The following is a 15,298-nucleotide window of genomic DNA, read 5'->3' as shown; positions in this document are numbered from 1 at the left end:
TTGCCTTCAAGGCATTCCTGAGTTATCGCGCTCATGAGAATGGGATGGAGAGATGATGGACGGATTTGATTATTTCCCTCCAGACTATGCTTGTCCCCTCCGATTTTTAAAGTTTAATATTAATATCCACATATTCTGTCCTGACCGCTTTCTCATTTCCCAGGATTCCCGAGGATGCTGGTGCCAACATGAATGTTGTGTTTTTTCCCCCGACTTTCTAACCTTGAATTAGTTAACGGTTGTTCATATACTAGGCCTCGGTGATTTCTGGCTGATCCTGTTTTAACAATCGCTGAGTCACTTCAGATAAGTGTTTTACTTGCTATCGCATTTTCCGCCAACTCTGATACTAACAGAGCTGCAAATGGCTCAACGTTCTCCTACTGACCCCAGTCTGGTGACTGGGAACCGCCACTGCTGCCCCTGTTGCCTGTTAGTGGATCCTTTGACCCGGCATTGAAAAGCTGTACATAGTCACTATAATTCCTGTCCCTCTATCTGTGATATTCCTGAACTAGATCTGCTGTTTTATTTCTATGATTGATATTCAGTAGCTCCACAGCCACACAAGTATTTAGCAGCATCCAGTCTGGTGTCTCAGGAAAATTCAATTTGTGAACTTTCATTTGTTCTGCCATGTCCTTGCCTACCCATCCAAAACACGTTTTTTGTACTTTTCCCTCTCCCACCGGGCTCCAAGGCCCTCTTAGCCAGATGACTTTCTTTCGTCTTTCGACTTCGGAGGCACAGTGGCATTTTTCCTGCCTCAACCTGAAGAGCACACACAGGTGCCCCACTGCCCCTAAACAAATCCTCAGAGCATGAGCCAGAACAGCATCCGGGTCTGAAAGCACAGACTTGGCTGCTGGGCCATACACCACACAACCACCACCTGTTCTTGCCCAGATTAGCTCATACATACACAACAACATTACAACATTCAGCCAAAACATTAGAACCAGTGTGTGTGTGTGTGTGTGTGTGTGTGTGTGTGTGTGTGTGTGTGTATATATATATATATATGAGACAGCCCTAAATCAAGGATACCACTTTTTTTTCTGTGTTGTAAAAATGTTTTGTTACGATCCATTTCATTGATAATCACAAAAATTTGAAATTATTGCACAACCGACTGAAGTTGTTTTGGAGGCCTTTTGCGAAGATAAAAAAAATATATTAGCTGATAAAACAATGTATTCAAACCCTTTTTCCATCTTAAAGTTAAAGTGCAAATATTAAAACTGTACAAAATGCAGGATATTATTTACATCAACAAAATTCACAGTTGCAGTTTTCGAATGTACAACCACTCTCCCCTCTTTTCCTGAACACACAACTTGTATCATAAACTTTAAACTGACATGACAGCATGCACTAAAACTCCAGATAACGTTTAGACTATAAGACCGTGCAGAGAGAACCACGCTTTTACCCTGTTTTTCTAACAGAAATTCAGTTTTCATTCACTAATAATTTCTAAATGCTTCAACTTTGCTGATTTTTCAATCATTGATAAGTTACCATCAATAAAAATCACACTTCCTGCACAGATGTGTCACAATAAAAGCCCTGCAGCAGCTCTAAGGACAAAATCCATTCCATAATGTTCCACCAAAGTAAAAGCAATTGGAATTAGAATGCTGCCGATTCAACATGAAACAGTTGAGTCCTCCATCTCTTTCGTCTCCACCGCCTCTTTGTCTTCTTTCACCTCCACATGAAGCATGTTTGCATCCATCAGAGCTGAAAAAGAAATGAAAGATTTTGTTACTTTATGACTGAAAACTAACCTAAAATAACTGTTTGCTAACCACGTTCCTTTAGACATTGATTGTCCAATAACAGTAAAAAGTCACCATAAGGTCTGTCAGTTGGTGACTTTTTTTAGTCTTTCCAAACACAAAAACACCAGAGTTTGAGGAATGTAAGTTGCTAATGTTAGCATGTCTGGGTAATGTAAGCTATTGTTTCTGCCAAGGTCAAAACTTAGCAATTCAGTAGCTACTACAAATATAACTACATTATACTGTGGGATTACAGGTTACTTTAATCTATCATGTTGAGTCAGTCCCAAATGATACCATATCAGAGTGTCTGCTAACGTGACTGACAGACTTTGCCCATGATTAACGTTAGATTGTCCCCAGCTGACTTATTCTCTCTGCTGACTCGTTTAAAGAGGAGACTACTGTATAAAGAGCTTAAATATTCACTTTACGTCTACATAATGTGACATCATGCTAACAGACTGAGCTAAAGCTGTTTAGCAACTCCAGCTAAAGATCTGTCCTGCTCTTTTTCTGATTTGTGGAATTCTGCACTCCAGCAACCCCATCTAAAGTTACCTGAGGTAAGGTTACACATTAGTTAGTCGACATTTTCTCTTCTAACTTTAAAAGTGAAACAGTTTGAAAATGTGAAAATAAGTATGTAAGCTAAGCAGGGAAACCGTTTTAGAGAGCCGGTTAGAACAAAATAACAATAATAAGTTTGATTTTACATTTTTCTTTATCATACTTATAACTCCAGGACTAACTAGCTTCACACTACAATGCAAGAACTACGCTGGGTTTTGATTTCCATGTCTCCTACAAGGATCATCAACTGGTGACCTGTTTGCTTTAGGGTCATTGTGTTAGCATGATGTGTATGTAGCCATCAAGTGAACACTACTACTCTTTTACAGTGTTCTCCCTTTAAAACGAGTCACTGGAAACATTAATAAGGCAGCTGGAGACACAGTTTTCAACCAGCTAATGGAACTGGCATTAGCTTAATTAGCTAGCGAGCTACAGGGGATGAAATCTGCATTAAACAGTTGTCACTTCAGTAAAATCATCAGTCCCCAGCTAGAAATGAGAAGCTGCCTTTGTCTACTGTGTCTGAAATCAAGGACACATCATTTCATAAAATGAATCTGAGACTGTTAACACTGTAAACGTAAAGGCTGTCAAGATCAGCAGTCATAGCAACAGTAACTAAGGGGGCAGGGCTAACAGAACAGTCTTTCCAATATATTTATCACTTCATCTATGATTACCCTCCTCTCTGTTGTCAGTAGCATCGATGATCTGCAGCTCGACCTTCTCCTCATTCTGTAGAACCACCTGCTGGGTTCCTCCACCAACCTGCTGCCCCTCATCGAGCTTTTCCTCTGAGCCCGATGCCCCTGCTGACTCCCCTGCAGGAGTCTGGAAGAAGGAGGAGGGACTGACGACTAGTGGCAGGGAGGGCGAGAGAAGAGGAGGAGGGAGAGGCTGAAGAAACAAGAAGCCAATTTTGCACTTTTGTAATTAACTTCAGCTCCAGACTGACTGATTCTGAACTGTCCGATTATTTGTGATGTTTTTCTGACCTGCAGCTGAGCGAAGATCTTCGGCTGCAGAGAGGAGAGAGAACTGAAGAGCTGTACAGCTTCAGAAGACAAAGAGTCACTGCCATCCACATCTACAGACAGAGACAGTGACATCAGAACCAGTCCTCCACAGGCTGCTTTGTTCATTACAGCCATAGAGGGTGCCATAATGCAGTACAGATTGCTAATCCCCTTCAGGCAGATTTGTGATACTGGGCTATATAAATAAAACTTGACTTGACATTATGAACCACCTACATGCTGAAAATGTATCTGTTCTGAGGTCCCAAGAGTCCATGGAAAGGTTCAAATAGTCTATGAGTAAGTTCTACAGGCCCCTGTGGAGGTTTCAGGAATCCTTGAGGAAGTATATGGACTCTTTGATTAAATACAAGGGATCTTTGAGGACATTCTGCAGGTCTTGCAGGGGTTCGGTGAGTGGTGGAGAGCTTGGGAGTGAAGACATTTTTCCCCAGGTGATGACATTTTGTCTGGTTCTCACCATTTCAAATGTCTGAATTGTGTGAATCTCGTGTGTTCCTCGGTCTAATTTTTTCAAAGTCACTGGCAGGTTTGCCTGTATGGAAAAAGAGAAGGATGAACATCTACAACTGGAAATTAGCTTGTATTTAGTTTGTTGTCTGGAGTTCACTGAATAATCCATTATCTTAGAGTTGCAATTCAGTTCTTCCTAGTCAAAAAGAACATTTCTGATATCCACAATTCCATTTTTCTGCAATAGAAGGAAAAAAAAACTAGGAAAAACTCCCATTTCAAATATCTACAATCCAACTGTTATTCGTCATAATTTTAATATCAGATAGTGAAAATGAAAAAGAATTCCAGAAGACCACATTGTCATTTTGAATATCCAAAATACATTAGGACTAGTAAAACTGGGATCCTGGCCTCTCTCCAGGCAGGAGACTGTAGGTGTTGAAAGTGACCCAAGGAGCGGAGATGTTAGCGACTGACCCCGCCTCCAAAGTCTCAAAAGTCACCTTGACCAGGGAGGGAGCGTTGAGCAGTTGCAAGCGCGTCGGGAGGCTCGAGCTCGCGCTCGTCACAGTCCCGAGGTCGTGGGTCCACTTTAGTGTACATGGAGCAGAAATGCTCCCTCGCAAGGACTGTTTTCCGCTCGCAGATACTGTCTGTGTGCTCGCATCACGTGCATGTGTTTGTTTTATGTGTGCGGGTTGTGAGACTAATTATACGCCATACCAAATGTCTGTGTTCGTTACCTTCAGCAGCAGGAGTCAGTGTCAGTGTGACAGTCTCCATCAGAGGCTCAGTACTGTCTTCTGTCCACTAAAGGGAGACACAGACACACTAATGATACATGACCTGTAACACCATATAAGCAGGATTAAGATAAGTGTGAGTTATTACTGCAGTCTGGGTTTTCATACTTTTAACAGATAAATCTGGTGATATTCTATATTTCTTTTCTGGTAAGTGTGTTTGCAAAACCTCTGTTTTGCTGGCAGTCAGTCCCAGGGCTTTCTGGGACTCGTGGATGTGGTTCTTGATGTCGTTGATAGTGGGGAAGAATCTCAGGTTGTGTCTCTCTGGAAGTCCCTCACAATTAAACAGCTCTTTCTCTACAAAACGCCTGATGACACACAAATAATACATACATACTGTACATCAACAATTTCAGCCCCTGACTGTAACACAGGTGTTTGAGTCACAGGTTTGATTCCTACCTGAGCTGTTTGCGGACAGTGTAGACCTGATGATGACCTGCAGCCACCAGGTGTCTGATCCTCTCTGCCACCCGCGGGTGGAGACGAGACGGGATCAGTTCATCCTGACAGGGTGGGAGAGACGATACTGTTGGTACCAAACTGGGATCATGAATCAATTCAAATTCAATTTAGCCAATCAATAATCAAACACCACTGTTCAGATAGTCAGTACACGTCTTGATCTCCATCCAGCTCTCCACGAATCTTTAGATTTTAATGACTCCATGATCTTTTCTCTGGACAAATTTTATAGGTTTAACTCCACTACTGGTAAGAACTCCTGGAACCTACTCAAGGACTCCTGAATCCTCCTCATGGACCCCTATAATAAGAAATACTGAAGAACCCGCCTAAGGGATTTGTTGAGCTTCCACAGGGACTCTTGTAATCTCCTCAACTACCCCCTTGAATGTCCTCAAAGAGTCCTTAAAGCTCCTCAAGGATGCCCTGATTTTCCACAAGGACTACTTAAACCTCCTCAAGGACAAACAGAAACTCCAGACCTCTAAAATTTCATCAAGAATTCACGGAACCTGTTCAATGACTCCTGAATCTTCCTTAAGGATTCCCCGAACTTCCTGAAGAATCCCTGGAATCTCAAGGATAAGTAGAACATTCTTAAGGATCACTAGAACTTTTTTAAGGACTCTTGAGACCTCTTAGATATCCCTAGATACCTCCCCTAGATATTCCTCAATGAATCTTTGTATTCTCCTTCTTCTTCTCAATGACCCATAGAACATCCTCACTGACAATATAATCTCCTGGATCTTCCTCAGGAACTCCTGGAATCTCATCTAGACAGCCTAGAACTTATTCAAGGACTCATTCAACTTCCTCAAAGACCTCAAAACCTTCTTAATGACTCAACGTCACCATAACTTCCTCAAGTATTCCTTTAAAACCTCCCAGAAAGATCTATTTAGCTTCTCCTAAAGAACTATAGTACCCCCCTCAATGAACTGTAGACAATCCTAAAGGAGTTTTGAAACCTCCTCAAGTTATCCTCAACAACTCTTCCATGGACCCTGGAACTCTTCAACTTTCTGAAGGACCTCATTTTCTCTTCAACGACCCCTTAAGCTAATCAACTTCCCAAGGACTTCTTGACGCCCCCAGTATGACTCCTTGGGCCTCCTCCAGGACTTTCTCAGACTAGTTAAATCCTTAGTCTGTAATTTTTTTTATGTTGAGTTTGTAATGAGCTCTACAGCTGCAGGGGCACTCTGCTCTCCTCCTACCTGCTGTACTGTCTCCTCCGTTGTCTCCTCCTCCTCTTCCTCAGACCGGCTGGTGGAAGGGGGGAGGTCAAGGGGAGGAGGGGGGATGAGGGGTGCGTCCACAGTATGATAAAGGTGAGCTTTCTCTGTGGGGAGCTGGAGGTAAAACCTGCAGACACAGAAACAGGTTAACACGATGTGACCTGTGTTCAGGCATGGCCGGATTATCAAACACTGGGCCCGAGCACAGACTTAAAAGGCCCCGTTGCAGTAGTTTCGCGTCTCTTTTTTAATCATTGTGCTTGATTGACTTTCCAACAAGAAATTGCCCAGGGCCCCCTGACCCCTGGGCATGGCCCTGGTATGCCCATTCAGTAATCCATCCATACATTCAGGTGATAAATAAAGTTCCAGGTGTGTTGTACATGTTCTACCTGATGACCCCTCCTGTCTCCAGGTTCTGGTTCTTCAGACACTGAAAGGCCTTCTCCTGTTCCTGTCTCACTGTCTTCCTGTCTGCTGTCGACTCTGTAGGAACTCTGAACTCCGGAAACTTACGAACTTTCTTTATATAGATCCTGAAACAGATGGCAGGCTCATCAGGGTACCATGTTCGTGTTTCAGGCATTCAGATTATGTACATGCGCGCTGTGTACCTGGCAGGACAGGTAGCTTTGTATGTAACCTCATCTGTGAGTTCACAGTTCTTCTTCGGCTGCAGTCCTTTCCTGCGAGGTCCGAACTGACACTCCATCACGATTGCCCTGCTGCCTGCAAACACACCAGACTTCACCTTTAACGATGATTTGACAGCTCCTCACGCTTGAGGCCTTTCAGCCACGTTTTTCAGTCTGTCTACACAGCCTGCCTACCTGCTCGACTTCAAGCTGGAATCATGCCTCTGTGAAGAAATGAATGAATGAAAGATGACAGTAAGTAAGGGGAGACAGCGATGGGGAATGACAACATAGGTCCTTGGCTGGACCCAAACCACGGACACCGCAGTTCACGGTCTGTGCCTTAAACCCCTAGTCCACCAGAATGTCCTAACAGACAAGGGTGTTATGGGCAGGGGTCAAAATGGAATTTGTGAGGGGAGGGGGGGGGGCCTTGTCCAATGAGGTTGAGGGGTTGGCTATGGGTGGGTTGGTTTTTACGGACCACACTGTCTAGTTTTCACAGGGAAAATATATATCAGCTGTATCAATACTGTGAAAGTATCAAAACGCTCAATCCCCAAAGATATGCACACTGCCTGTATTTAAAAAACTGAGATTTAAAATGAGCCGATAGGACTTCCCTAACATTGTGATGTCACAACCCTTCAGCCACGCCCTCAGCCAAGCCCCCAGCATGGCCAAGCCGGGCCCACGATCCAACCTTGCAGAAATGGGTTTCTCCGAGTTTGTACCTGAAATCTGCTATATTTTTAATTTGTTATTTTGCTTTCTGATCTATCTATTACATAGCTTAGTTTAAGTGCAGTCTGATTCCCTTAGCACTGCGTTGTCTTTTCATAAAGCCCTTATGAAGTCTCCTTCACATCTTTCCTGGACCTCGTGACATTTTCCATCGAGATCAAGGAAAAGTGGTAATGAAAAGACATTTTTTCAACATTTTGACTGCAGCCGCAGTATGGATCCTGCTGCTGTGACTCCACAGCCAATCCATCCAACAGTCGTTGAGACATTTCAATCTGGACCAAAGTGGTGGACTGTCTGACGGACATAGAGATATGCTGCTAACATGGCTAAAATGAAATGAATATAAATTCACAATGAGTGAGGGTTCTTCTTAATTAACATCACATCAATACGGTCAAGAAAAAAAACGTGTAAATATAAAAGTATAAAAGAAACAGCAACATAAACGTCTCCTGTCCCTGTTTTTTGACCGACAGTAATACTGAATACTGAAATAAAAACCATCTGCTGAACGACAGCAAGTCAGAACTCCACAGGAAGAAAACAGATACGAACACTGCCGCTTGTATTGGTTTATCTTCCCTCCAGTTACACATTGTATGATCACAGTCTTTGAAAAATTGCTCTAGCTACAGTTTGTTAATTCACAACAGAGAGAGAGGACAAAAATAGATTTTGAAAAGCAACTAAAAAGAAATAACTAGAAAAAAACTAATACTGAATCTGGTCTCTCTCTCTGTGGTCGCTATGTTACGTGTGACATACCTGTGTTGACGAATGGGATGCCATCGTAGGGGACGTACTGAGACTTCCACATGAGTCTGGATGCTGGTTTGTCCAAAGACGGAGACTGACGAGTCCCAAAAACACAACAGGTCTGCTGCTTATGGAGCAACAATACAGCCTCCATTTCTGCTTCCGAACAGCAAAAACCTCTGTAGGAATCTCCCAACTTCTACTGCCACACCAGGAGCTCCAGGTTAATAGTGGTTAGAGTCATAATAAATAAAAATGTGTCCATATGTTCATACTGACCTGCATGCTGCGTAGTCTCAGAGCCCAGCTGGGGGCGCTGGAGGGCAGCGTCTTCATACGAGCAGAAACATCCAGACGGCTGAGAACAACACACATAATAAGTCTTAACTAAACTTCTTGTTGCTGCATTTAAAAAACTTTTCTTGTGCATATTTAACACTTAACAACTGTAGTACGGTGGCTGAGAGAGTTCAGTTCACTTCAAGACTATATTTATTTGGTAGATACTTTTGTCCAAAGCAACCTACATTTTCCCTAACATACACACTTCAGGAGCAATGTGCGGTTCAGTGTCTTGTTTAAATCAAGTCAATTTATTTAAAGAGCACATTTAAAAAGCAGAGAGATTCAATGATGGGATTATTTGATTGATGATTACAATCAAACACAGGAATTATCAAATAAAATCACAGACGCAGACGGGTCTTTAGACGGGCTTTAAAAACACCAGCCGAGGGCGAAAATCTGATAGTGAGATTCAAACCACTCCACAGTTTATGGGCCGAAACCAGCAAATGCTCAATCACCTTTGGATTTTAACTGGGGGTGTGGAGCAGAGAGCAGCGATTGGTCAGCAGATCTGAGGGGTCTGGAGGTGGAACAGGGGACATATCGACATGCGGACAGGCGGAGCTGGGGACAGAACCACCGACCTTACGATTAATAAATCTCTCAGTGCGGCTACAGCTGCCCTGTTACTTCAGAAAACCCAAGCAACTGAAGCATCTCCACCACTTCCACAACCCATTCACCAAGCAGACAACAGGTAGGAAGCATAAAAAAAACACCTGCAGCACAGACGGAAAGGCTACAAATCTACAAATCGTGAACGACCCAACAGTAGTTTCTGTTCACATCCGCCGCTTTTTTCTCGCCTCATATACGTTAGTTTGTCAAATGGGTTCATGTGTTTCTTCATTTGCTTGTTTCATTTATCCGCAGTGTCTCTGACATAGTCGTTTTTAAAGTGGTTCTCTCTATTTGCAGGTGTTGAGCCCTATCAGCCACCGTACTGTGGTCCTGAACGCTCTGAACCGCAGCTCCGTGACCTGTGATGACATGGTTGTGAAATGTGGATTTGAAACAACCTGGCGGCTGTCGTCTCTTCACTGCGAGGTCGACCGCTGTTGGTGGTGTTGTCTGTTACCGTGGTTACTGGGATGCCAACAACAGGACCTACCGCCACATTAACACAAAACGTAAACAAACTAATTCAGATTGAGCAACATTAACGGATCAGATCACAGATCGGAAACCTACCAGCTGGACTGCTGGAGGAGATCACAGCCCGCTGATTGGACGGGATGACAAACACCTCTCTGCCCTCTGATCTGCCTGTAACAATCACCTGACACGCACGCACACACACACACGCACACACACACACACACACACACACAAAAGCCCAGAATGAAGCCAAATGTTGATAAACCGATTTAAAGAACAAGTGAGTTTCTTTTCTGTCTCACCATACGCTCACAGGGCAGCATCTGACCTCGCTGCTCCACCACGATCAGCTGATTCTGACATGGCTCTCGGGGCGCAGCCTCCAGCTGTGATGACAGCCAGGTGTCAGCAGCTGGAGCGGAGGGGGTGGGGCCAGCAGGAGGCGGAGTAGGAGGAGCTTTTGTTTCTGTGGTCACAGTGGCTGTGGGTGGTGGGAGGGGCCACTCAGCTGACCCAGGATCTGAAGACTGAGTGGAAAAGCTGATGGTTAGGTTTTGTGTCTCTGCCCTGGTAGAACCAAGCAACAAATAGTCCATGCACAAAAAAAAAAAAAAAATCAGTAACGTCTGATTATTGGTCCTTATGATTACACCTGGTCAATATCACAAAATACATACTTTTATTTGGAAGCAGGGGAAGGTACTACACTTATGCGTTTCAACGAACCCTCCTGGTGGTGAACTTTGCTGTTCTACATGTAAAAGTTTACATTTTATTAACCATATGAAATATGGTTAATGATGCCACACGAGCCGAATTTACCAAAACACCAAACCGTTTTATAAAAATGTGCCGCGTTTTATTTTTTGAGGTGTTTTTTCCTCGATAACCAGTAAAGAAACTAAAACAACAGATATGGAAGGGGAGAGTTGTACTGGGTTTACCTTTTGGAATTAGACTACTTATTGGTTTGGGTTCATTGTTTGTCAGATACCCGAAGGAAGTCCAGTGTGCTGATGTTTCTTGGTTATTTTTATAATGTGCTATCCCATTTTTATTAGGTTTTTTTATTTGTAAGTGTGATTTTGAGTGCCTGGAGTTGGATTATTTGAAGCCATGTTTTTTCCTCTTGAAAGGAACCGAAAAACACTGCCTCGTCTGCGGGATGACTTTTAACCTGATGGAAATTGTTTCTGTAAACTGACTTTTATTTTGTGGTGAAATAAGATGAAACTGCTGGAAAGACACAGCTGCAATATGTAAAACCCGACAATACAGGTCGGCAGTGAAGTGCATAACATGAGATGAACTTTATTAATCCCACGGGGAGTAATTTGTTAAATTTGCATAAGAATAATATTAACGAGGGTTGAAACAACTCTGTTGCTTTTGCAGAGAACATCTGATAATGGAACCATTTTGTAAAGGAAGCCCCAGTTCGTGGTCCCACTGTGTTTCAGAATTGCTCACGTCTTTGTCACTTCAGGTCAATTAACTCAAGTCTCAGCATCTGATGACTAAAGAGGACAAACTGAGAAACCAGATGTGAATACTAATGTGGCTCATTTGTGTTTACACTCAGAACAACAGAAATCTGATCAGTAGGGGGCTCAAAAGTAAGTGGACTGGGGTGTCCATATACTTTTGGTCATGTAGTCTACTTCACTGCCTCACCTGTTCAGGCCCAGGACATGTGTTTCTATCAGCGACCGTCTCCATGGTAACAAGCCTGGAGTCAGAGGGATCCAGCTCCGTCTCCATGGTAACAACCCAGGAGTTGGAGGGATCCCACTCAATCTGCTGGTCCTCCAGCTCTGCCTGACATCACTGAAACCTTCATTCAAGAAGATAAAACAGATTTTATTTTCACATCCTTCTTTAATTTTGTCTCTAAGGCTGCAACTGATTCAATAATTAATCAGGAACATCATCTGCAGGTTAAACAGTAAAGAAAATAAAGAAGTGAAAACACCATCACAACTCCCCAGAGCCCAAACTGAAACCTTCACTATGTTGGTTTTGTCCAAACCTCTACATTATTAACAATAAATTCAAATTATTTTAACAAATACAAGAAAAAGCAGTGAGTCTTCACATTTGAGAAGCTGGAAACAAATGTTCCATGAAAAATGACTTCAACCATTATCTGAGTACTTAACAGCTGATTTTCTGTTAATCGATGAAGGGTTTCAAATGTACCCGTATTTGCTGTCAAGCTGTTTAATTTCTATCAAAACATACTTTATAAACTCTTCAACTGTTTTGTAGCATGAAAAGAAAATACTCAAGTACAAGTACCTCAAAATTGTACATACGTACTGTAGTACTTAAGTAGTGCCAATGCGTAAATGTAGTTAATTACTTTGCAACACTGGTTTTCCTCATCTTACACAGTTTAAAACATCAGTGTGGTGAGTATAAAAGTTACAGTGCATTCAGAAAATATTCAGACCCCTTCACTTTTCACATTTTGTCATGTTGCAGCCTGATGCTAAAATCATTTAAATTATTTTTTTCCCTCATCAATCTACGATCAACACCCCGTAATGACAAAGTGAAAACAGAATTTTAGAAATTCTTGCAAATTTATTAAAAAGGAAAAAGTGAAATATCTCATTGCCATAAGTATTCAGACCCTTTGCTATGACACTCGACATTTAGCTCAGCTGCCTCCCGTTTCTCTTGATCATCTCTGAGGTGTTTCTACACCTTGATTGGAGTCCACCTGTGGTAAATTCAACTGATTGGACATGATGTGGAAAGGCGCACACATACGTCTATATAAAGGTCTCACAGCTGACAGAGCAAAAACCAAGCCATGAAGGGCTCAGAGACACAACTCTGGGGACGGCTACAAAAACAAATATATATACTGCATTGAAGGTTCCCCAGAAAACAGTGGTTGTGTTGAACAACCAGAACTTTATCTAGAAATGACCGTCTGGGAAGCACTCCACCGATCTAGGCTTTATGGCAGAGTTGCCAGACAGAAGAATTTCCTCAGTGAAAGTCTGCAAAAAAAAAAAAGACCCTACAGGACTCTCAGACTGTGAAAAACAAGACTCTCTGGTCTGATGAAACCAAGAGTGAACTGTTTGGTCTCAATTCTAAGCATCATGTTTCGAGGAAACCAGGCACCGCTCTTCACCTGCCCAGTGCCATCCCAACAGTGAAGCTTGGTGGTAGCATCATGCTGCGGGGCTGTTTTTGCAGGGACAGGGAGACTGGTCAGGGTTGAGGGAAAGCTGAACAGAGCCAAGTACAGAGAGATCCTTCATGAAAACCTGGACCTCAGACTGGGCCGAAGGTCCACCTTCCAACAGGACAATGACCCCAAGCAAACAGCCAAGACAACGCAGGTGTGGCTTAGGGAGCAACTCAGTGAATGTCCTTGAGTGGCCCAGCCAGAGTCCTGACCTGAACCCAATCAAACATCTCTGGAGACCTGAAAATGGCCCCCGACGGTCCCCATCCGACCTGCCAGAGCTTGAGGATCCGCAGAGGAGACTGCACACCTGGCTTTGGGGATTTTCTGCCAAAGACCGTCACGTCAAACCCAAGACGACGCGACTCTGTAACTGCTGAAAAAAGGTGCTTCGACTAAGTGCTGAATACTTATGTCAGTGTGGTGCTTCTGTTTTTTCTTTTTAATAAATTGGGAAAAACATTCTAAAATTCTGTTTTTTGCTTTGTCATTATAGGGTGTAGAGTGATTGGAGGGTAATTTAAACAATTTTCACATAAATGTGAAGGAGTCTGAAAACTTTCTGAATGCTCTGTATGTTAAATCTTTTATACAATCAAGGCTGGAAGTATTCGGACGATTGTACATTTTTCTTCTCCAGACTCGGAGCTTCAGCTCATCCACCCTGAAATAAACTGACACTTCATTAAAGATCCAGGTCTCAGCTTTAATCGGAGCAGGTTTACGTCAGTACAGACAGAACTGTGTGGGGGCTGGACACCCGCAAACCATGGTGCCCAAACTTCAGGGTTCACTCTAAAAAAGCCGGTGTGTACAGGAAACCCAGAAACTGTCAACCGACCTGGTAACCACTACACGCGGATTTAATACTAGAGACTAAACTGGGTAAATCCGTAAGTCTGTCATATAACTGTACTATGTTCCTTTTTAAAATCTGAAGTGACCAGTAACTGCAGCAGTAAACTGGTCAATGTTTCCCTCTGGGATGCGGTGGAGTCAAGTGGACAGTCACAAACACTCAAGTAAAATACTCCTATCCCCAATTTGTGCTACAGTAATGGAGTAAATATACTGAGTTACATCCCACCGCCGCTCTACACTTCACTCATGCCACTAAAGACCAGTTTAAACCTAAGCAACTGAGCTGAAGTCAAACAGTTACGGCTCGTTATTCCGCCATGTTGGACTGTTAGCATGAGGGTAACGGTGAGCTAACGTTGCACTCAGTTCAAAGCCCTGTCGGCTAGCGCCGAGCTAGCGGCCGTTAGCTCCTCTCCGCTGTCGGACATACTTATATCAGCAAGAAGATGGAAACGAGTCTCCTCAACCTCGTCTTCGGTCGTCTCCTCCCTCCGTGACACAGCGAACACACAGTGCGCCAGCGTGTTGACCCTCGGCGGACACCGTCGTTCGGTATCAGCTGCGGTGCCGCATCGTTACCGCTGAGCGGCGCTGTTGTCGCTTAAAACGGTCACCTGAAGGACACCAGCTCGTGTATGCGTATACCGTGCACCAAACTCTATTTACAAATCTAGCATTTTAATATTTTCCTGCCTCCCTCAACGTGTCCACACGTCGTAGACAACAATGTAAAACTGGTAACAGACCGAAGGGATCCACTCTTCAATTTGGCGTAATAAGCGAGGGACGTCACACCTAACGCCTTTTTGAAGAAAAAAAGCAATTAAATATGTTCCTACTTATCTCTATAAACACAGAAATGGGGAATAAAAATCTGAAACATGTTGCAAATAACAACGGCGCCCTCGTAAACCCTGCATGTCTCTCACAACAAAAAATAATATTCAGTGATATTTAAAAGAACGTCTCACCAAACTCCATTTAAAAACTCTGACAGTTTAATATTTCCCGCTTCCTGCTAAACCTACTCAGCTTGTAGATAACTATGTATGTAGGCCATAAATGGCAATGAGCCGCTCTTCAATTCGGATTCCTCTCACAGACAATAATGTGCAACGAATGTCACGCCTAACTCTGCAGCAAATAAAGCACTGTACCGCTTTCCCGCTTAGCGCAAATGTACGGAAAGACACGCATCTGAAACGTGAATCGCAAAAATGCACGCTTCCCTTCGGCACGTCTCATACAACAATACCTCCTATTCAGTGGTTTAAAAGAATGTC

The 15,298-nt window shown here is 43.2% G+C and overlaps 1 protein-coding gene across 6 annotated transcripts; it reads right to left on the bottom strand.

Moving 5' to 3' along the window:
- Positions 1-1,086: 1,086 nt before the first annotated feature.
- LOC120801370 (calcium-responsive transcription factor-like) lies at positions 1,087-14,553 on the bottom strand. 6 transcript variants are annotated; one of them, XM_040148267.1, is made up of 16 exons: positions 14,446-14,553; positions 11,624-11,783; positions 10,252-10,476; positions 10,043-10,130; positions 9,871-9,958; positions 8,783-8,861; positions 8,513-8,702; positions 6,980-7,094; positions 6,758-6,901; positions 6,345-6,492; positions 5,062-5,165; positions 4,826-4,967; positions 4,597-4,663; positions 3,356-3,447; positions 3,041-3,257; positions 1,087-1,743 (listed from the first exon to the last, which is right to left on the bottom strand). In XM_040148267.1, the coding sequence occupies exons 2-16, from the start codon at positions 11,708-11,710 to the stop codon at positions 1,649-1,651; spliced, it is 1,881 nt and encodes a 626-aa protein (XP_040004201.1). In that variant the 5' UTR covers positions 11,711-11,783; positions 14,446-14,553; the 3' UTR covers positions 1,087-1,648. The 6 variants fall into 6 exon arrangements, 5 of the variants coding, with proteins under 5 accessions (XP_040004201.1, XP_040004203.1, XP_040004202.1 ...); XM_040148268.1 differs by having other exon boundaries at positions 1,634-1,743; positions 3,041-3,217; XR_005709093.1 differs by lacking the exon at positions 1,087-1,743 and adding an exon at positions 3,614-3,932 and having other exon boundaries at positions 3,207-3,217.
- Between the last annotated feature and the right edge of the window lie 745 nt (positions 14,554-15,298).

This window comes from Xiphias gladius, chromosome 16, assembly GCF_016859285.1.
Source record: "Xiphias gladius isolate SHS-SW01 ecotype Sanya breed wild chromosome 16, ASM1685928v1, whole genome shotgun sequence".
In the NCBI taxonomy this organism is placed as follows: domain Eukaryota; kingdom Metazoa; phylum Chordata; class Actinopteri; order Istiophoriformes; family Xiphiidae; genus Xiphias; species Xiphias gladius.
The sequence above is the reverse complement of the archived record's forward strand: the minus strand, read 5'-3'. Positions and strand labels throughout refer to the sequence as shown.

Coding starts and splice junctions, on each gene's coding strand:
- LOC120801370 (XM_040148267.1), bottom strand. CDS start 11,710: ATGGAGACGGAGCTGGATCCCTCTGACTCCAGGCTTGTTACCATGGAG. Junction 8,703..8,782: donor TGAGACTACGCAGCATGCAG/GTCAGTATGAAC, acceptor GTGTGGCAGTAG/AAGTTGGGAGATTCCTACAG. Junction 7,095..8,512: donor CATCCCATTCGTCAACACAG/GTATGTCACACG, acceptor GTGTGTTTGCAG/GCAGCAGGGCAATCGTGATG.